This window comes from Hippichthys cyanospilos, chromosome 14 (genome assembly GCF_059441005.1).
Source record: "Hippichthys cyanospilos isolate Australia breed blue-spotted pipefish chromosome 14, RoL_Hcya_1.0, whole genome shotgun sequence".
In the NCBI taxonomy this organism is placed as follows: Eukaryota; Metazoa; Chordata; class Actinopteri; order Syngnathiformes; family Syngnathidae; genus Hippichthys; species Hippichthys cyanospilos.
In genome coordinates, this window is record NC_142382.1 from 609956 (window position 1) to 630582 (window position 20627).

Below are 20627 nucleotides of genomic sequence, written 5' to 3' on the forward strand. Positions count from 1 at the left end.
TTAAAATGACGCCAAGTATACACTTAGCTAAAAAATCTTTTGATTTTATTGCGTACAAGCACCCGAGCAAAAAATGGTGCAAATGAGCATTTATTTCATTGTCGCTGCTGCCACCTGCCGACCAGTGCGGAAACGGCAAGTGACAGGAGCCTAAAATACCAAGAATGCACATCCGCCGCGCCTCCACCAGAGGGAGGCAAATTCACGGCTTTTCTGCCGGCCAGCGCGTTGTCGTCGCGACATCGTCAAAAAGTCGCAGCACGTCAAACGCAAGTCAAAGTGGGAAGCTTGTCTCTGCGCTCCGCCTCCACAGGCGGCGCCAAACCGTCACCCCGGCAACTAGAAGCAGAACCACCAGAGCAGCGCCGCTCCCGCCAGGGCCGGCGGCCCCGACGACGGCCCGGGGGCGCGGCTCCGGGCCGGCTCGCAGGCGGTCCCGTCGGGGGCGCACACGCAAGCGAAGGAGCCGGCCGTGTTGACGCAGCGCTGGGGGCAACCGTGCGGACCCGAGCACTCGTCCACGTCGGCGCAGTCCCCCGAGGCGTCCTTGAGGTAGCCGGCGGGGCACGGCGCGCACACCGAGCTCAGGTTGGCCGGGGCGCCGCCGGGGAGACGCCACACGCCGGCCCCGCCCCGGCAGTGGAGGTCCAGGCGGACTTTGGACCAGCAGTCCACTCGGATCCTGCTGCTATTTTCGTGGTCCAGGCTGAGGAAACGGGCTCCGGCCACCACGGGACGGGGGCACCGGCCCGACCCCCGTTCGGGACCCATCCCCGGGCCCGGCTCCGCGGGTGGAGTGAATTCGGGTTCCGCGGATTCCGGTCCCGCAGGTTTAGGTGCGGGCGGCGTCGCCATTTTGGGTTTTTGCTCAGACGGTTCAGGTCCAGCGGACGCAGCTTCCGCTCCGGCGGGTCCGGGGGTTCGCGACTCCGGCATTTCTGGCGCGCGCTCGGAAAGTTCGGGTTCCGCCGGTTCGGGTCCGGCCGATTCAGGCGCGACGGTTCCCGCTCCGGCAAGTCCAGGTCTCGTTGGCTCCGTTACTTCCGGTTTTTGCTCAGAACGTTCAGATCCGGCCGATTCAGGGGCAACGGACTCGGTCGTTTCGGGCCCGGCGAGTCCCGCGTCGTCCCGGCCCAGGTCGCATACGAAGGGGTTCTTGTTCTTGCAGCTGCGCGGTACCAACCCCCAGCTGGTGACCGCCGACCCTTCCGACCGGGCCACCAGTCCGGCGCAGAGAACCGAGGTGCAGGTCTGTTCCGGCTCGTGGGCCCAGCGGGTCTGGGTGGCTTCCTCGCCCCCGCGGGTCCACTTGAAGCCTCTGAGGGGCAAGGAGGGTACCACGCACTGGTTCTTGGCCTTCTTCAGCCCCACCCAGACGGCGGGCGAGCCCGCCGGCGCCGCCTCGCCGACGACGCCGAGGACTTGCGCCAGCTCCCGGGGCGTGGCCAAGGAGGCCAGGCCGTGGGGGCGGCACGCCTCCTGCGCTAGCTCAAAGGGGAGCGCGGCCAGATGCAGCGCGTAGCGCCGGCGTGAGTCAGGGTCGCCCCAAAGGCACGTCGGGGCCGCGGTGAAAAGCAACAGCTGAAGAATGACGCCATGGGGCAGCCGCAACATGGCTGAGGAGGAGAGAAACGTGTTGGTGTTAGCGCTCGAGGCTAATGCTAACGCGAGCAAAGTGGTCACGCAAATAATATTGCGCGCGTACGCCAAACGCACCTTCCGAAGCAAATGCAAACTCTTTAGCTCCGTCGGCGCAAATTTTCGGAAAACTGTCAAGCTAGCAAACAAGTGTTAGCGCGATCGCCGTTGCGCTTCATTATTTCTAAACAATAGCGGAACAGACAGCGGCACGCGAATAAACGTGCGCAAAAATACGACAGTAAATGCTAAATGTACGCTTTACATTCTGTGCATAAAATTCCCTTTCGGCACCTTCCCCGCCGTCTTGCTAGCGTGGCAACCGTTGGCATGTTGTCAAACGGCGGAACGTTCACGCCAATTAGCATAAAGGGCTAAAGATGTCACCGATTTGAAATTTGCCGGCATGATTTTAGCTCCACACAAAGTTAAGTACTTAAGTAATTGCTGATTTTAGGTAATAAAGTTGTAAAGTGCGCTTTTAGTTAGGAAAATAACCGATTAGTACTTCATTTGCTAAAGTATTGATTACTTACAAAGTGATTGATTACTTTAACTCATAATCCAAGCGATGATGGGCAAAATTGCAAAAGTAATAGATTACATTACTCATTTTTTCACTCTTTAGCCAAAAGAATGTCAGTAAACGTCTGTGGGATGGAAGCGTTTGTATTCCGACACATTAGAAAAACAAGAGAAAAGTCCTACCTTGAAATGTCTTCTCGCTCTTTCTTGCGCCGCTCCCAACTTGTCTCCCTCTGAATGGCGACCTCGGCCTCAGACCCCATCGCCGTCACGCCCGCCCGCCTCCCCGCGCCCCGACTTCCTGCCGGCGCAGGAAGCGTGCGGTGTCTTGATAGGGCCGGCGGCATTTCCCAAATGCACTTTTGGTCTTTCTTCAGGGGCCTTTTTGCTTGCTTTTATTTGGCTTTGGCTACACACACACACACACACACACACACGCAAACGCAAAGATCCATTACAATGCTCATCAAGAGACACAGGAAAAACACATACACGCAACAGGCACAACGTACAATGATACACACGCGCATTTTCGTGCACACGGATCAACAATTTTGCACATTATCGCGCACATCAAGAGACATAAACAGGCACGCACAGGAAGGATGGCGCCGATCGCGCCGCCGCCCACTCGACGGCGAGCGCTTGAAGAAAATCGCCGCGGCTCCGACAGGAAGCGCGCGCCAGTCATTGTCGTTCTACTCGCCGGTCCGATTGTTGCCGCGGCGACGCAGATGCTTCCTGCTTCCGGCAGGAAGCGCTTAGAGAATGAAGGGAAGCCTGAGGTCGCTCCGGCGCGTTGTCACCATCGCGCCGCACATTTGTTTGCGCAGCGGCTACGGAGCGAGCGCAACGCGTATCGGTACGTCATGGCAGGTCTACCAAAAGCAATTCAAACGTTCGTGCGAGTCAACGTGGGCCCACCCCATATTAGCTCTACAAAAGCTCGGCGGGGGTCCGTAAAGGTCGGGCGGGATCCACGAAGATCTGCGAGGAATCCATAAAGGTCCACGACGGGACCACGAAAGCTCTATTAAAATTTCCCCGAAGGTCCTTAAAGTTCTAAGCGTCCACCGAGCGCTAACAAAATCCAGCAAGGTCCACCAAGACCCAGTAAGTTCCAAAAAGATTTATTCGAAGAAAGGGCACGGCTACAAGATGATGCCAAGGCTCCCGAACGGGGCCAACCTCATCCATCCGTCAAACCGTAATCGCACCTTCAGGCAGCACGAGTGTGTGTGTGTGTGTGTGTGTGTGTGTGTGCGTGCGCGCGCGCGTGCGTGGGCACGTTAAGCGGCGCTGGAAACGGCCAGCTTCTTCAGGTGGTCCATGAAGACCTGCAGGCTGACGTCATCCGTCAGGATGGGCGCGCCCGACTCCTGCCGGCAAAAGCGCGCCATCAGCCGGCCGCGGGTCAATAACGTGACCCGGATGTCTCACCTGTCCCCAGGCGTACATGTTGTTGTGCGTCTGCGAGGGGTTGACTTTGGACAGCAGGAAGCGAGCCTGAAAGTAACAAGATAATATAGCATTCAGTGATCTTGAACTCGTTCAATCCCAAAGACGGTTTTCTAGGTTTTTTTTTTTTTTTAAGGAGTCCAGCCACTTATTCCCAGGTGCTTAATGCTTTTTAGTATGATTCTTTTTTTAAGTTCAAGTTATTTCTAAAAATGGCCGGTACTAAATTGGGTAAGTGCTATGTTTCTACCTAAAGTATTTGATTACTTGGTTGCCTAGAGTAATCAACTACGAATGACTCTAGTTTTAGTAGAGAGCACATTTAGTTGGGAGCAAATTTGCAAGTTTATCCTAAACCTTGACGCATTTTTTGTTTTTTCCCTCCGATTTCCCCTCGACAGAAACTTGAATTCCAACGCGGCCCCTGACACAAATAAGTTTGACGCCTCTGAGCGAAGGCAAACGCCGTGGTCACCGGCCGGCATCGCGATGACCGTGTACAAGGTGCGCGGCGGCGACGGCGGCGGCGACGGCGGCGGCCCCACCTGGCTCCCGCCGTGCTCGGTGTCGATGTATCGGGGCATGGGGAAGCGCGAGTGCAGCAGCTCCTGGGCGTCGTCCACCGGGGCCTGCAGGAGGTGGCGGAAGTTCTCGTACTCGGCCATCTCCTGGTAGCCCGCCTTCCTCCACTGGGCCACCGTCTGGAAGCGAGCGGCCAAAAGTCGGCGGCCGGCCGGGGAGCGGCGTCGGCGTTCGCCCGCCTACCTCTCCGTGGTAGATGAGAATTTGGAAGAAGGTGTCCATGAGCAGGATGCGATCCGGAAGAATGCTGCTGCTGTCCAACAACACCGGCTGCGTCCGAAAAAACACACGGCGAAGATCTTGTCCGCCGTTTGGCGATTTCTCCGGGATAACTTGTTCTACCCTACGCGCGAAGAAATCTGAGCCGACGGCCGTCGTGGCCTCACTCGTTTTTGTGTGCCGCCCTCCGGTGACCGACAGTAAAATTACACCTAAAACTAATAGCCGGCGGAAAAAAGACAGCTACGCCGACTTGAAAACGTGTTTTTCACACATCCGGCTTCTCTGTCATCCGGTTCCCGGCGGCGCCATGGAGCCGCTACGCGCGGTCGGCCCGACTGGAACGAGCTACCCCGTCCCCCGGCGCGAAGGCGACGTCGCGGACCCGGAACCCCCTGGAGGCCGGGAGTCAAGAGGTCCCGGGCCGCGTCGCGCCGCGCGGTGCGAAAGGGGCCGTCGAGGGCAGACGGCGCGGGGGAAGGGGAAGGGCGCCTGACCTCAGGAGGTCCCTGGAAGGAGTAGGCGTAGAGGACGGGCTGGATCATGATGAGCGCCTGCGTCAGCTCGTGCCGGTTGAACTGGTGCCGGTAGTACGAGCTCTCGTCCGGACTGTTGTTGAACACTTGCAGGAAGGGCGAGCGCCTCAGGTGGAACATGAACTGAAACGGGGCGGGCCGGCGTCAGGTCGGGGCTCGCCGCCGCCGGGCGGGGGGGGGCGGGGCGTCTCACCTGGGGGTACAGCGAGAAGGTCTCCGAGAACCTGAAGGAGTTGGGGTCATCTTTGTGGTAATCGCCAAACTTCTGACACTGGTGCGGGGGGAACACCGGACGGTCACTGGCGCCTCTTTCGCGCGCCGTGTGATACAGCTTATGAAATTAATCTTTTCCCAAAGTCGTTTTGTAAGGTGAATCGTTCATAAGCGGAGCCGTTTTTTACATGTAAATAGCTTAGCCTGTTTCAAGCCTCCAAATACGCTTCTAAACCCTTGAAATGAATACTTACATAATCATTCAAATATATTTACGTAACGATTAATATAAAACGCTCCTAACCCTTGAAATGAATCCAAGAAATTATAGCGGTTGACAATAGCGACGCAGTTCACTTGTGTGCCTTGAGATGGCGCTGGTGTGTCGGCGATAAGTGCACAGAGAGACACCTTTTTAGGACGTTTCATTTGTACCTTTTGAATTTTACATTCCGGTGATCCTGGAAACATTTACAGGTCCACGGGAGCGATGATATTTACTTTGGGGGTTTATTTTGAGCATGTAAGTTTAGCGTGGGGTCATGCCAAGGGCAAGGAGGCGAAAGCAAAAGGCACTGACCAGTCTGATGAGCTGCCTGTCCAACCACCTGAGGACGTCCGGCCCCTCCTCCGTCTCGGCGCGGTACACCGCCAGGCGGGCCATCAAGATGGCCGCCGCCTCTTGGTCGAAGGAGGCGGCGATGCTTTGGATCTGAGTCTGAGCGTCGGCCCAGCTGTGGCACACGTTAGTCACATGGTCGCGACGCGTGACACTTCAAAAACGACTGCATTCTTTCCATAAAACTACTTTCACTCATTCGTCTTTCCAATGTATTGCTATAACGGAAGACAAATACACCCCTCCATTTTTTTTAACTCATTCGCGCCCAAAAATATTTGGACCCTTTTATCCAGAGTGGAAACATTCATTCATTCATCCATGCGTCCGTTTTCTGGGGCCGCCTCTCCTCACGACCACACACGGCAATGCCTCTTTTGACGGCATAGCGAGCGTCTTACTTCCTGGCGATGGTGGTGACGCGGATTCGGCGCTGGCCCGACGCGTGCTGGTACTGCGTAACGAACTGCAGCGCTCCGCGCCCGCCTTGAGGGATGGGGGCGTTGTGCTGGCAACAGACAAAACAACAAAGATCCAGTTTGACTTCCACATCCTCCTCAACCCCCCTTTTCCAAATGCACACTTTTAGTTTGTCATTTCAAATCCTTTTCCACCATTAATGTGCCCACATGACATGGGATGTGCAGATAATGGGGTTGCAAAAGTGCGCACGCCCTCCTAATGACTGGGATATTGGCTGCATTAGACTGTTTAACTCTTTGGGTGCCAAATGTTCTTTGAAAAGGCGGAGCGGCAGCCGATTTTGAGCATGCCGACACATTTTTATGTTGGCCAATCACCAAGCAATCACATAATAGACTATTTAATAGCCTTTTTTTTTCCTTAAAAACTGTTTTGGTCCTATTTGGAAAATCATCATGACTGCACAGCAAGAGTGCATTAGCATTTATTTGAGTAACTGATTAATCTGTTGACTTGCTTCTAAATGAAAAAATTAACAATTAAAGGATGATCAAAATAGTTGACAATTGATTCGATAATCAATCAGCTGTCCAAATGGTAGCACTTCTATTTCAAACTACTGGGGAGTCAAAAGCATTGAAGGTGCACTGATGAACCCCCGTGAAGGTTTTGCCGTTTTAGTTGGCTTTTTATTTTTGACATTTTGAATCCGGTGCTTCTGGCGGTGGCGTTGGCGTGTACCTGATTGACCACCTCAAAGTAGAGCGCCAGCGTGGTAGCGGGGTCCAAACCGCACATCTTCCACTGGCTGGTTCCTCCGCTGCCGATCTCCTGCCACGCACAGGTCGTCAACAATCCGAGATGAGCCTTTTTCTCAACTTTTTTTGCTGTTGTCGTTTTGAATATTTATTTCTGCTGACACCAAAGTGACTTTGAAAGCGTGAAACTGAACGCAAGTGGAACACACGGCTCCATGGATCCCGCGTCGCGAACGTGTGAATTTCAAATAGACGGTCCTCAAAGGGACACGGACGTACGTTCTCGGAGACGCAAGGTCCTTTGGCGTTGAGGGACACGCACGGTCCGATGGCTCCCGACACTTTGACCTCCCTGGACGTCTGGAGGCGAAAGAGCACGTCTCTCGTGGCAACTCCCCGAGCCCTCTTTTGCGCCTGCGGCGGGGCGAGGCGGGGCCATACCTTGACCTCCAGCGTGGCGGCAAAGGCCATCTTGAAGGACCCTTGAACGTCCTTGGAGAAAACTCTCTGGAAGGTTTGCTTGAACAAGGACGTGTTGAATGAGTCGGCCATCACCATGTAGCCGCTGTGCGCACAAACACATACAGAGAAAAACCGGGGTAGATATTTTAACACTTGCTGAAATAATAATAATCGTGAGCCGCAGTTTGGATATTTCGGCATGCTGCAGCTTAACCGCAGACAAACATCACTTGACTTGTTAGCTACACGACGCTTTGCCACACATGCACTAATCATATACACACAAGGACACGTGTGTCAGTCTATCTAATCTATATTTTCAAAATAACACACTCACATTCAGATTGTTAGAATGCTGCGCAAACACGTCTGTAACACACCTGCTTACGTTTACCAGTGGAGTACGCTCTCGGGTAAAATAACGGTTCAAACTGAAAATCGATACTTCCGAAGCATAGTCTTCCTCTGTCTCCCGATGTACTGGGAAATTGCCGCCCGGTGGCTCATAAAAAAAAAAAAAAAACCCTGCAGATAAGCCGCAAGAAAAGTTAGGGCGCCGGTAGTCCTCGGGGGCCGCTATCCTGCATGTTTTCCAGGTTCCTCCTTCTAACCCTTCTAAGCCACCCTTTGCTGAAGAATGGCTCATCAGCGAGCTCGGCGGGAGTTTGAAAACGATCCCAATCGTTTCAGTCGGGCGCGTTTGAGAGAGAAGCATCGGAATCGACCCCGGGGAACTGGGCTATGGGTTAGGGTTCCAAAATAAGGCTTCCAACTCGAGTTTCAACGTTTTCAAGTCAAGGTATACTCCAGCCGACGCAGGAGCGCAACGAAACGTGCGTGCGTACCCCGTGTTGTTAGCGCAGCACTTCATCTCCAGGAGTCCGGTCTGGTCGAGCGCGCAGGCGTAGATGTCCATCACGTGGCCGCTAGCGGACGCCCTGCTAGCTAGCGACTCGTAATGCTGACGCACGCGGCGAGCGTCCGTCCGTCAGGCGGGCGGGCGGCGGGAGACGCCGACGGACGCTCGCGAGGACGCGCTCTCACCTTGGCGGCCTTCTTCATGAACTTGGCGTTGTCCTTTTCGATGTCGTGCCAAGACCTGATGGGCGTCTTGAGCTCGTCCCCCACCACCATGCCGGGACCCTGCGTGGCCGGACCTCCGATGAAAGTCATGATGCGCGCGCCCGTGTTGGGGAAGGTGCACTGACACAACAGTGCCGATACACAGCATGTTAGCGACAGCGACAACAAACCGCGCCAAGTACAGCAACGTAGGGATCGGCGCCGCTCACCTCCAGCAGGCCCACGGCGACGGACATGGCCACGCCCAGCGAGCGCAGGGGCCTCTTTCCCTGGACCACGGGCCAGGAGTCGCGCTGCAGCTCTCCCAGCAGATCCGTCAGGTTCATATCTACCTTTTGGACAGGCTGCAGGAACCTGCAAGCGCAACGGCAACTGTTGGATCCGCAGCGTTCCCGCATGGCCCCGGCGTACCCGTCCGGCGGTGGGCACCTGTTGTACTGAGGCTGTTGGGGGGCTTGAGATCCTCGTCCCTGGGAGGAGGCCACCGGCTTGGCCAGACCCAGCATCTCCTGCGCGTTAGTCAAAATGGGCAGCGAGTTAGCGCACCTCACATGTGGAGTTAGCCACGTCAGAGGTCCCGTGATACGAGGAATTCCACCGTGGTGGCGGCGTGGTTAGCGCCCTTCGCTAGCATCGGTGACGATTAGCATCCTCCGCTGGACGTCAATCGTTACTTCATTTAGTTAGCGCTATAAGCTCACCCGGCATCTGATTTGCACGACCCGGTTAGCGTCGATGCTTATCATTGTGCGGTTAGCGTGAATGATTTTGATCACCTTGTTATTGGCAGGAATTTGAATCATCCGGTCGGCAGCAGCAGCTGGCTAGCGTTTTGTTTGCATCGATCATTAGCATCAACTCTGTCATCGCCCGTCATGACTAGCCGGGTCGCATCAATGACCAGCGGCATCCCGTTGATGTCAAAACGTTAGCGCGGACGGTTAGCCGGAGCAATTAGCATGGACGGTAAGCGCCGTCCGGCGAGCTTGCGTACCTGGAGCTGCTTGGCGCTGAGGTCTTTGGTCCCTTTGAAGACGTAGCTCTTGGAGATTCCCTCGCAGCCCAGCTCGTGAACGTGGACGATGCGCCCGAAGGTGATCAGGCCCACCAGAGCCGTGGGGGGCAGCAGAGACAAGGACATCTGCAGAGACTCCTTCAGCGCCTGCAGGTCCTCCTCCTCCATGCATGTGTCCACCACGTACAGGAAGACGAGCGGCAACTGGGGGCCGCGCTGAATGAGACGTAGAAGACGTAAAACAGAGCGCTTTGCCATCTGTGTTGAAACTACATGTCGCGGTAACTCTAGAAGACAGACAGTGTCGCATCTGGTTTTATTTTTGGCTCGTCCGTTCATGTAAAACCACTGAAAAAGGATTTGAATGTTTTGCACAGGACTCACCACTCCATGTTCCAAATAAGTTGATCGCAATTAAAAAAAAAAAAAAAAAAAACTACCGTTGCTGTCGATGCATCAAAAAGAATTTTTCCCAGCGGATCATTTCAAGTTCCCCGGAAAACGGACTTTGCTTTTGCAGTGTGAAGTGTAATTGCACAACCGCGGTAGATGCTGCGGTGGCAAAGTGTGCAGGAGTTTGGGGAAAAAAAATGCTGTCAACAACAGTTTTTTTTTCCCTAAATCTGAGAATATGATGTAGAAAAAAAATCTGCCTTCACGTGAAAATGTGGAAGATAACGGTGCTTATCTGTTAATGTTCCAGATTTATTGACATATATCATGATTTATTGATTTTAGATTTTGTTCAGCTGGTCAAAAACGTTTCTCATCTAAATGAGGAGTGACTTTTTTTTTTCTCCCAGGCACGTCGATGCACGTTCTTTTTTTCGGTTTCAGACTAACCTATAACGTGTACAAAGCGTGTAAAAAGTCAACACTTGCTGAACGTTTCTCCTTTTGTCAACGCTTATGCCTATTTCCAAGCATTCCCTCTGGCTGAGTGAGGAAGGCCTTCATTTCGAGACCCGGACGAGAAGCGGAGCGGGGGGACTCACCTGGACCACGTACTCGATGGTGGAGAACTGGGGCAGCAGCTCGGCCGGCTGGTTGACCTCCGAGATCCCCGAGTAGGACGGCGGGAACTGCCGGCGGCGGCCGGAGGAAGAGGGTGAGGCGCGAGCGGGGCCGACGGGCCGGACGGGGGCCGTACCTGATTCCTCTGGTAGCAGAAGTTGCACGCCCACAGCTTGGCCCGGTAGTCCACTTGGCTGCAAGACAAGGGCGGCGGCGCGAAAGCGTGAGCGGGGCCTTGTCGCTCAATCGGAATTACTCGCAATCGGCTTCGACGTGGCCGGCGGGAGCGACGCAAGGACCGCAGGGCGGATCGCTCCGTTTGCGTGCCATCGTGCGGATTTGCGTACCAGAGCGGGTTGAGCACGGCGCGGCAGGTGGCGCGGCTGCAGAGCACGGGCTCGTACTGGATGGGCGGCAGGTCGGGGCGCTCCTTGAGGGGCGTGAAGAGGGCGGCCACGGGCACCACCATGCGGGTGGCCTCCAGCCGGCTGGACGGCCACACGTTCCAGCTCAGGCGCACGCCGTCGCGCTCCTCGTTCTGGGCGATGTATTCCGGGAAGGTCGCCATGGCAACGCCGCCTCCGCCTCACGCTGCCGGGGGAGACGCCGCCACCGACGCTTTCAGCTACTGTTTTTCCGGGAGCATGCCGGCGTGATTTTTTTTTTCTTGTCCCCAAGACGGTTGAAAGCTGACAGGACTTTTAACAACAGTCGATTCGGGTGGTTATAGGGTTAGGGTGGGTTTTGAGGTCTGCCATCGCCGGAACACGGAACCTTAAGAAAATTGCTAGCTTAACCCGCCTATTGTGTTGTGGGTCAAACTGACCCAGAGGTCAAGTAAATGTTGAGTGGAGTTTTTCTGTACGTACGTATAATAAATATGTATAATAAACACACAGATATAAACTAAGTATTGCTTTTGTTTCTTTATAAATGGCTTTACAACCACGTTTTGTCAACTTTGATTAAATACATACACCTTCGGGTCTTTTGAGAGTTGACTGTAAAACACTGGATTTGGACCTACGTGTTTCTGACGAGTTTGGGTGAACCATGGACATTAATTGTTGTGTTATATCATGCAACCGGGAAAATGTAATACAAAACAAAACAGAAGGAAGACAAGTAGCTTTTTCTCGCAAGGAGAGCAGACAGGAAATGGCTTTATAACTAGGGCTAACCCAATGAGAACTGAGAAGGCGTCCGCTTTCCTTGTGAGAAAAAAGGTACTTGTGTTCTTCTGGTTTATTGTTTATGAAATGTTCTAAGTTGCATCAACTAAACAGTAGGTTCTTACAAACAACAGTAAATTAAGAGTCCAACGAAAACGAATTTTTGACGAGGCCTCACGTTGCGTGGATACAATTGGGATTTGTTTTTTTCCTTTTTTGCCAATAATTTCAACATGTGTTGTGGGGATTCTATTTGGAGTCTGTGGGTCTCCGTGCAAACACGGCAGCCATTGTCACATATTCGGACACATGCTACACATCACTCATTTCCACGACTCTAACAGACGCACAAAACACAGAAGTCACACACGACTACGCTTCATGCAGGCGCGTCGTAACGTCAGTCCTGTGACGTCACGCCTGCCACTTTCACAGCCATTCTTTCGGCACCCGGGACGTGAATGAAAACACTTGAAAGAGCCATAAGCGTTAACGTCGGCGGCCAGCAAACACTTTGGCTTACCCGAGCTCTTCGATATGTTCACCGAGTGACCTGCCAGGCGCGTTGGCCGCCGCACCGGTATGCTACCGACTGGCTAACTAACTAGCTAGCTGGCTAGCTGCCGCCAGTGCTGAGCAAGCCGACTAAAAGAGCCCAAGACAAAACGTCACTCACCACTAGACTGGCTCACCCCGCAACACGCTCGCTATTCACGCGTTCGCTCTTCACGCGTTCACTCTGGACGCCAAAACTCTGCGGCGCTCACTCTGGTGGGCGTGTGGGGACTCGTGTGCGCGTGCGTGCGCGAACGCGCGTGAGCTTGACAACGAAGCAAAACAACATGGCGGCGCCGCCACGTCAAGACAAAGATTGAGTGCCGTGACAGGAGCTCCCACTACACGAGACCCGCTTGCTAATCCTTAAAATGTATTCAGTTTGAAATGACTCAAAGGGAACAGGGAACACTTAGATGACGTGGACGTCTTTCCGAAAAGTAAATTCCGTCTCGTTTTTTTTTCAATTTTTATTATTCACTATTTTGGAGGTCCGAGTGAGGCATCTTCTTTGCGAACAAATCTTCAAGCCAGGTGCGTTATTTGGGTGGTCGCCGTGACGTCACGTTTTCCTCCGCGAAATGATTTTACTAAATAATTGTAAATGTTAAAACAATTATGAATTAGTTCCTTGACTCAATTTAATAACAAAGACAATTTTACGTTTTATTTATTTATTCATTTTTACGAAGCCAAACATTCGATTACACTTAAGTGTTTGGCTAAAGGTGTACTGTTGTACTAAAAGTACTCAGGTCATCGACTACTGAATGTAACTAAGTACTAAGGTCATCAATTACTTACGGTAATGAAGTGCAAGTAATCAATTGTTTGAGGTAACGACACAAAGTAATTCATTACTTTAGGTGATGAAGTACTTAGATAGTAAAATATTACAGTAATTGTTTGCTTTCTAAGCAAATACTTTCAGTACTAAAGTACATGATTGATAACAAAACTAAGAGAACACAGTTCAAAAAAGTACTGGGGATTCTTAGAAAAAAATCCAAATATGTTTGCTTAACTCGACAACAAAGATTTTAATAAAGACAAATCAAGTTTGACTTGGAACGGAAGCATTTTTTCTTCAATTTTTAAAAGGAAAAAGGCAAAACTTTATTTCACAACTTTTTAATAAACATATATAACTTTATGCATATTACTGTAGCGACATAATGGGGAGGGAGGGAGAGGCTGCAGAAAAGCGCATCTCCAAACTGTGGCCCGGGGAACATTTTCAGCCCGTGTTGACATTTTTTGCGACTGCAGTATATGTTAACCAAAAAAAAAAAAATTCACCTCATCATTTTCAAGAGAAAACTTTGACATGGCATTTTTTCAATAATTACATGATATAGCTGTGTGATTACCTCATTCAATCCCAAATACTTATTTTTACATTTTTCACAAGGACAGACATACGATCCCAGGCACTTTTATTTTTTTTCAAGTTTTTGGCTGAAGTATCTAAAGTAACGGATGACTTTCATATCTAATTAGCGAAGAGACTGACGACTTTAGCGCTGAATTAATTTTGTGGCAACCTTTTTTACAACCTTCGCCGTACATTTGAAAACATATCACCAGGCACCCGGGATGGAATGTCTGCACTTCGATTAGAAAAAAAACACAATCAAAATACTTTTGGGATCGAATGAGTTGGCCGTAAATTTTACCCGAGGTTCTTGGAGAACCGAAACGCGTCGTCCAACTGAGATGCAGTCTTCTTCCAGATGAAGAAAAAAAACAAAAAGCAAAAACAAGGAAGCTCCTCCCCCGCGTAATGGCGCCTGTGCCACTCACATGTTGTTGAATCCCATCATGCCCTTCATGTTCCCCGCCGCCCCCTGCTGGAACTGACGCATCATGGACTGCAGGCCTTGCATGCCGCCTGCCAACGCACAAACCCCAGCTGCAATTACTTACTGGATGAGAAAAAATGCATTCTTAATTCCAAACTGGTGAAAATAAGTAGTTTTTTTTTTTTTTTTCCCCAAAGCCATTCCAACCGTACTGTAAAACAAAGCAGTTGGGAGCGGCACATTGGCGCCGCTGGATTTGTACGGGGGCCGAGCGTTTACCCATATGGTGAAGCACGCGGGGGTCCATCATCTTGGCCATCTGCTGGTTGAGTTTGGCCATCTGCGAAGGGTTGACGTTCTTGGACATGTCTCCCCCTGAAGACCAAAGCGGAGCGTGGGGGTCAGATGCGCGTCTGGTGATGCCGCCGCCGCCGCAGCACTGCGCCGCGCCGCGCCGCGCCGCACCTTTGAAAAGGCCTTTGATGCCGCCCATCTTCTTGACCATCTGCGCAAACTTGGTGTACTGGGTGAGAAGCTCTTGGACGTCGCGCGTGGCCACGCCCGCCCCGCGAGCCACGCGCTGGATGCGGTTGGCCTGCTTGCTGAACAGCTTGGCGCCGTCTTTGCTGTCCAACTCTACGTGCGCACGCAAAGACGAGAAGTTGGACGGCCGCGCTCGCGACCACGTCCGCTGACGCCGCGCGTTTCCTCACCGTCGCAACGGATGAAAGAGATGGAGTCATCAGGTACCAAAGTCATGGATTACTTTCGAATCCACAAGGACTCAATGACTTGAGTTATTTAATACAAACGCCATCAATTCCTTCAGCAATTTTCATCCATTTTTCATCCATAACTAGGTGACGAATGAGTCGATTACTTTAGGTAATTAAGAGCGAAAGTAACCGATAACTTTTGGTACTAAGTTGATGGTTTAGGTAATCAAGGACTAAAGTAACGGGCTACTTTAGAGCCTAACGAACTAAAGTAACCATTTACTTTAGTCATTTCAATTGATTTTTGATCGATTACGACTGGGTGAGATGACATCAGGTCATTCGTGTGTTCATCAAGGCAAAAATCAATCCATCATACAATCATACATGGTATATATCAAGTATTTATTTGTTTTAAAAGGCTCCGTCCAAGCTTTAACATTTTACAGAAAACGGATGGACGGAAATGCCGTCATGGAAGCATTATAACTTTTGAAGACTTTTGACTGATGGGAGTCCAGGCCAATCATCCGAGTTAGAGAAAGGCTGGCAAATGTCAAAAGTTGGCCGCTAGCGCCGCTTTCCATCGCGGCCCGTCGGCGAGTCGCCTTTGATAAACGCGCCGTAAAAAAATGGGCTTTTCCAATATGCCCACAACGGAGGCCATTTTCAATTTTGAACGGCGGTAAATGAGCCCGACACGGGCAAAATTAGACACCTCTATGGCGTCCCCCCCTGACTTCCCGTTTGTACGTCGGCGTTGACAAAAAGGCATCCGGTTAGCGCAAGTCATCCATCCTACCTTGGTCGTTCATGCTGTCCATGATGGTCATGAGTTTCTTCAGTCTGGCCATGGATTCCTGCTCATTTCCTTTACTCATGAAGTCCGTCCCGAAGCCTGGAATCATCCCCTACGCCCGCCCGCCCGGTTAGCCGGCACTCGAAAGGGTCCGACGGGGAAGGCGGGGCTTACCATGATCTGTCCGAAGGGGCCCATCTTCATGATGTTCTGGAACTGCTCGTACATGTCTCTGAGCGTGAACTGGCCTGAGACGGAGAAGAGCGGAGGCGGGCGTTTGGCGGGGGGGGGTTTCGATTTTCCCGGTCCCCGGATGACGAGGGCGGATCACTCGCCGTGTTTGAGCTTGTCGATCAGCTCCTCGTTGTCGTCCAGCTTGAGCTCGTTGACTCTGTCGATGAGGCCCTCGATGTCGCCCATGCCTGACGGGAAGGGCAAAGCGCTGAGGCGGGACGCTCCCTCCCTTTCCGCGGGCGGGGGGGCCGGCGGGCGTACCGAGCAGTTTGCTGACGAAGGGCTGCGTCTTGAAGGGTTCGAAGTCGTCGATGTGCTCGCCCGTGCCGATGAAGATGATGGGACTCCGGGTCGCCGCCACCCTGAAACCGAATGAGTCCGCGCTTTGGTCCGGGCCGCCCTATCCGGAGTATGGCGTCCGTCCGACCGGATGAGACGAGTGGTTTTTGTCCGATTCGGTTTCAACCCGTTTCGAGGGGCCGACTTCTATTTGCAAAACCGCAAGACCGATTTTCCCCATTCACCCCTTGTTGTACGTGGGGCAAATGCAGCTCGGCGCAGATATGAGAAATGAGGGGCTTCAATTTTGAGGCGCTATCAAGTTTAGCGAACGCCCCTCCTTTCCGGATGGACGTTCAAGCTCTACCCCGGGGGCGTCCGAGTCCGGTCCCCGGGAGCCCGTTTTAGAGGATATCACCTCAAACGCGTCATGTTCAAATGTTCGGCCGAAAATCCGATACCGATCGCGGTTACTTGAATGGGGTCTAGCGGATGAGGGTTACGTGGAAAACGGGCTGAACGGGGGCTCTCCGGGACCGGACTCGGGAACCCCCGAATTCCATGTTCAGGAACGGACTGAAAACGTTCTAGAAAACATAACCGTGAATGAAATGCCAATCCCCTTTCGGCTCCAGATTTCCCCCGGGGCTTAAAGTGTTGCAAATACTTGGAGAACTAATCCTTTAGCCCCCTTGAACGCTTCGCAGTCTGTGAGGCGCTGCGTAAAAGGGCCTCTTTATTCACTCTGTGGGAGTCGTGCAGCATTATGGCGGATAATTAAAAAAATAAAAAAAAGATGGATTTTTTTTTTTGGAAGGGGTTGGGGTCAGTGATTGAAAACAGCTTAGTTACGTTTTACTGCTTGTATTCTTAACAATGGTCCACTAAAAGAGACGTTGTGGTAAATCGGGTAAGTCGGGACCTTCCGTTTTTTGCCCTCTGCCCTCTTTGCAAATGGCATAAAAGTGTGTAACAGATTACGCTTACGCGCTCAGAGCTCCGCCTCCTTTGGCGTGTCCGTCCAGCTTGGTGACGATAACAGACGCCACGTCCACTTTGTCCTTGAAGGCTTTGGCCTGAGACTCGCAGGCCTGACCGATGGACGCGTCCATCACGTAGACAATGTTGTCTGGTTGCTATGGAGAGAGACGCACGTGAGCATGCCTGATGATGAAGGGGCGTGGGGGTGGACACACACACACACACGCACACACACACACAGATCGGCGCGTTCGGGGACTCACCACGGCGTTGGAGACTTGCAGCATCTCCTCGAAGAGCGAGTCTTCCTGTTTGTGGCGTCCGCTGGTGTCCACAATGATGATTTCAAAGTTCTCGCCTTTGAACTTTTCCACGCCCTCCGCCGCGATCACCACCGGATCCATTTCTGTGTAACTGATCGCAACGACACGCGTCACTGGGAAAGATGAACTTGAAGGCAACGCAACGGAGCAGTCAGGAGTTACTACGCAGGAAACCCAAGGCGTCGCACATCAGAACGCAGCACTAACGTGAATGCGACACAGATGAGGATCCTGAACGCAGCACAACTACACAGCAAGAGGAGGAATCGGAATTCGACTGATGCTAGAACGCAACGACCCGGGCTAAACATGACGAGACCAAGAGGAGGGCTGAGAGGGTGCAGGTTTCTGTCCACCCTCCTTGCGGGAAAAGTTTGTTGTCTTCCTTCTGCTTTGTTGATTATTAAATGTTCTAGGTAGCGAAAGAAAGCCAGTGGCATTATCTCACCTGCCGTAGAAGGGTATTCTGGCCTTGGTGGCATTCTGTTTGAGCTGATCGAAGGCACCTGCAGACAAGAGAGGCCGATGGTGAAGGTCAAAAGTAAGGCCCTCGCCAATCCATTGGCGGAATCCATTTTATTGACCGCTATTAGCAATTGTTTTTTTTTTAACTCTTTCAATGCCATGGAGGAAAATTCCCATCTTTTAAAATAGTAAAAACAACAAAAAATAATGAAAATTCTTTCGGCCTAGAAAGATGAGTGCAAATGCTAAATACACCGTCACTCTGGAGGTTGCCTTTTCCGCTAACGCTCGGCATGATAATGCCATCCAGAGGACACGATTGGTAATTGCACTCTCGTCCCTGAGATTTGGGATAATATACAGCTTTGTTTCCGCGTTCCGCTTATATTACCGTGTTGCGTTTCGCCCCAGAAACTTCGGCCAAAGATCGAATTGGAAAAATCAGACACTGGAACGAGGAGCGCGAAGCAGTTTACCGGCTCTGAAGGTGTCGGCACAGATGAGGCACGTCTTCCAGCCTTTCCTCTGGTAGTAATACGCCAGCTGCAAAGCAAACGTCAGCGATCAATCCCACGTGCGTGTTTTCCTCAGCTCCTTTGTAAGGTGAGGCGAGGCGAGGCGAGACCTTGGAGCAAGTGGTGGTCTTGCCGCTGCCTTGCAGGCCCACAAACATGATGACGTTGTTCTTCCCTTTGGAGGGCGTCCACGCCTTCACGCCGGGGTCCACCAGCTGTCACCACAACAAACATCAACACGCGGGTTCTTCCATCATCCCCCCCTCCTTTGTTCAGCCACTCCGACCTTGACCAGTTCCTTGAAGACGGCGTGCTGGATCATCCTCCTCTTGTTCAATCCCGACGCCATCTCCTCCAGGTCGATGGCCGCCCTGCGGCGAAGACGACAAAAATGTCGGGACGTCCGACACGGGAGGGAGCTTGGGCTCCTTGACAGGAGAAAAAAAAAAAAAAAAATACTCACTTGACATTCTCTCGCAGCTGCTTGACCAGCTTGATGTTGACGTCGGCCTCCAGGAGGGCGGCGCACACCTCCTTCAACATGGAGTTGAGGACCTGAAAAAAAAACTGCTTTGGAATCGCTCGCTCAAGCTCTTCTCAAGAGTTCGAAACCTTGCGCAATGTTTTAATGTTTAAGATATGGGCGCTCCTGCGTTAATCTTCCAGATCATTTGTTACTGTAATTCCGCCTACTGTAAATCAGCCTCCATGTTGAGGGACCTGACTTTCGTGTCCGCGTGATGTTTAGTGGGTTTTGGAAAGCCAACCGCAAGCTAGCGTTGGCATGCGTTGCGCTACCTCTTCATTGATGATGGTGGCGTTGCTGAGCGACCTCAGCGCCGACGTGATCTTGCGGCCCAGATCGGCGAGCACCATGATGACGTGCGATGATGCGGCGCGCTCGCACCCTCCGCTTTACACGCTTCTGCTCAGGAAACACATGTACACACATTGGTTCTTTACGGACCGCGGGTATGTAGAAAAAAAATCTGCACAATCTTTCACAACAAACGCTTGGGAGCCCTAAGCTCGCTCGTGTCTGCAAGGCAGCATTTTATCGCAGCCTAACATTTGCTAGCATGTTATCCACAGTCATAAGTTGTTGGATCAACAAACAACCTCATTTTGGGCATATTAACAGAAACGACAACAACATTTTCACAACTTATAATTTCATGAAGTCACGTCCTCCTTCCTCACTACAAAATGTAATACGAAGAGCGGCCAGAGGCGGCGGCAAAAAAAAAAAAAAAAACAATCAAGCATAGTTCTATCACTGCAGAAGTAAAACGAAATCAGTACCAAAACATCGTTATTTCGGGGGTGTCCCCCGCGGCCCGGCCCGGTGCCAGTTGATCCACGGACCGGTACCGCCCCGCCCCCCCTCTTCGAGTCTGTCTTAACCGCACCACTCACGAGTTGAAATGTATAAATAATATAAAAAGGTTATATATACATTTATGTGTAATGGGTTAATCATCTTTGTTGGTTGAGCCGGACGTTCCAACAAATCCTCATTACAGATTGTACAGTATTGTGGTGGTGTTGTCATCACGTGTTGAATCAATTCGAAAACCCAAGAATGCTTCAAAATAACGTATTCTCAGTCAGTCACGGGTTGACAAGCGATTGGGTCGAGGCTTGCTGACACACACGCAAACAGTCGCCACCAAGCCAGTGCCGACGTTAGCCTTGAGCTGCAGCGTTAGCCGCTTAAGGGACGATGAACGAGCACAAAAAAGGAAGAGAAAGGCTGATGAATCCTACCTGGAAAGTTTACGGTGGCGGACTTATCGTTTGCGCTGTCGTCACGGGAGCTAGCTTGGTGCGCTCGTCATCAGTACGCTCAGCCGGAAGTCGGCGCCTTCTTTTGTTTCCTATTTCTTGCGCGCGCACAAGCCAACGTCCCGCTGGCGCCACCCAACGACCAAGTCAAGGTAGCGACGCGCTCGGTGTGGCGGCGTGACACATCTTGATTCCGCCAACTGGACATTAGCGTCTATTTCGTTTTCGTTCAATCCCCTCTTTCGCGGCTACAATGATGCGCCGTCGCTTATTACTTTTCAACTCTTATCGAACATTAAAAATGACAATCGACGGCCCCAATCGCTCCCATGCGGAAAGCGCTCTCTGTTGGGACAATGTGGTACTACAACAACAACCTCAGTCATTCTACGCACTACGACCCTCTACTCCCCCAAAACGGCCATTTGAGCCAGTTGTTAGTGGGCGGAGTCAACC

General features: G+C 52.1%; 2 protein-coding genes and 1 pseudogene across 6 annotated transcripts; all 3 read right to left on the reverse strand.

Moving 5' to 3' along the window:
* Positions 1–28: 28 nt before the first annotated feature.
* On the reverse strand, positions 29–3131 carry LOC148412368 (uncharacterized; annotated as a pseudogene). The gene is made up of 2 exons (XR_015867706.1): positions 2347–3131; positions 29–1616 (listed from the first exon to the last, which is right to left on the reverse strand). The product of XR_015867706.1 is annotated as an uncharacterized LOC148412368 (transcript).
* Positions 3132–3277: 146 nt separating this feature from the next.
* On the reverse strand, positions 3278–12543 carry sec23a (Sec23 homolog A, coat complex II component). Of its 4 annotated transcripts, XM_088432374.1 has the most exons (20): positions 12394–12543; positions 10893–11136; positions 10682–10739; positions 10527–10613; positions 9511–9747; positions 8946–9025; positions 8726–8870; positions 8478–8636; positions 8279–8394; positions 7413–7536; positions 7251–7331; positions 6955–7044; positions 6192–6298; positions 5752–5905; positions 5152–5229; positions 4920–5081; positions 4387–4473; positions 4167–4322; positions 3604–3669; positions 3278–3542 (listed from the first exon to the last, which is right to left on the reverse strand). In XM_088432374.1, the coding sequence occupies exons 2-20, from the start codon at positions 11111–11113 to the stop codon at positions 3453–3455; spliced, it is 2298 nt and encodes a 765-aa protein (XP_088288500.1). In that variant the 5' UTR covers positions 11114–11136; positions 12394–12543; the 3' UTR covers positions 3278–3452. The 4 variants fall into 4 exon arrangements, with proteins under 4 accessions (XP_088288500.1, XP_088288497.1, XP_088288499.1 ...); XM_088432371.1 differs by having other exon boundaries at positions 8726–9025; XM_088432373.1 differs by having other exon boundaries at positions 8726–9025; positions 10893–11173; positions 12394–12535.
* An 844-nt stretch (positions 12544–13387) lies between these two features.
* Positions 13388–20259, reverse strand: srp54 (signal recognition particle 54). Its single transcript, XM_088433784.1, has 16 exons — positions 20154–20259; positions 19185–19311; positions 18850–18941; positions 18673–18757; positions 18497–18601; positions 18348–18414; positions 17855–17912; positions 17347–17497; positions 17090–17238; positions 16085–16185; positions 15925–16011; positions 15764–15837; positions 15593–15701; positions 14540–14710; positions 14354–14449; positions 13388–14163 (listed from the first exon to the last, which is right to left on the reverse strand). Exons 2-16 carry the CDS (start codon positions 19260–19262, stop codon positions 14072–14074), a joined length of 1515 nt encoding a protein of 504 aa, XP_088289910.1. The 5' UTR covers positions 19263–19311; positions 20154–20259; the 3' UTR covers positions 13388–14071.
* Positions 20260–20627: the final 368 nt, after the last annotated feature.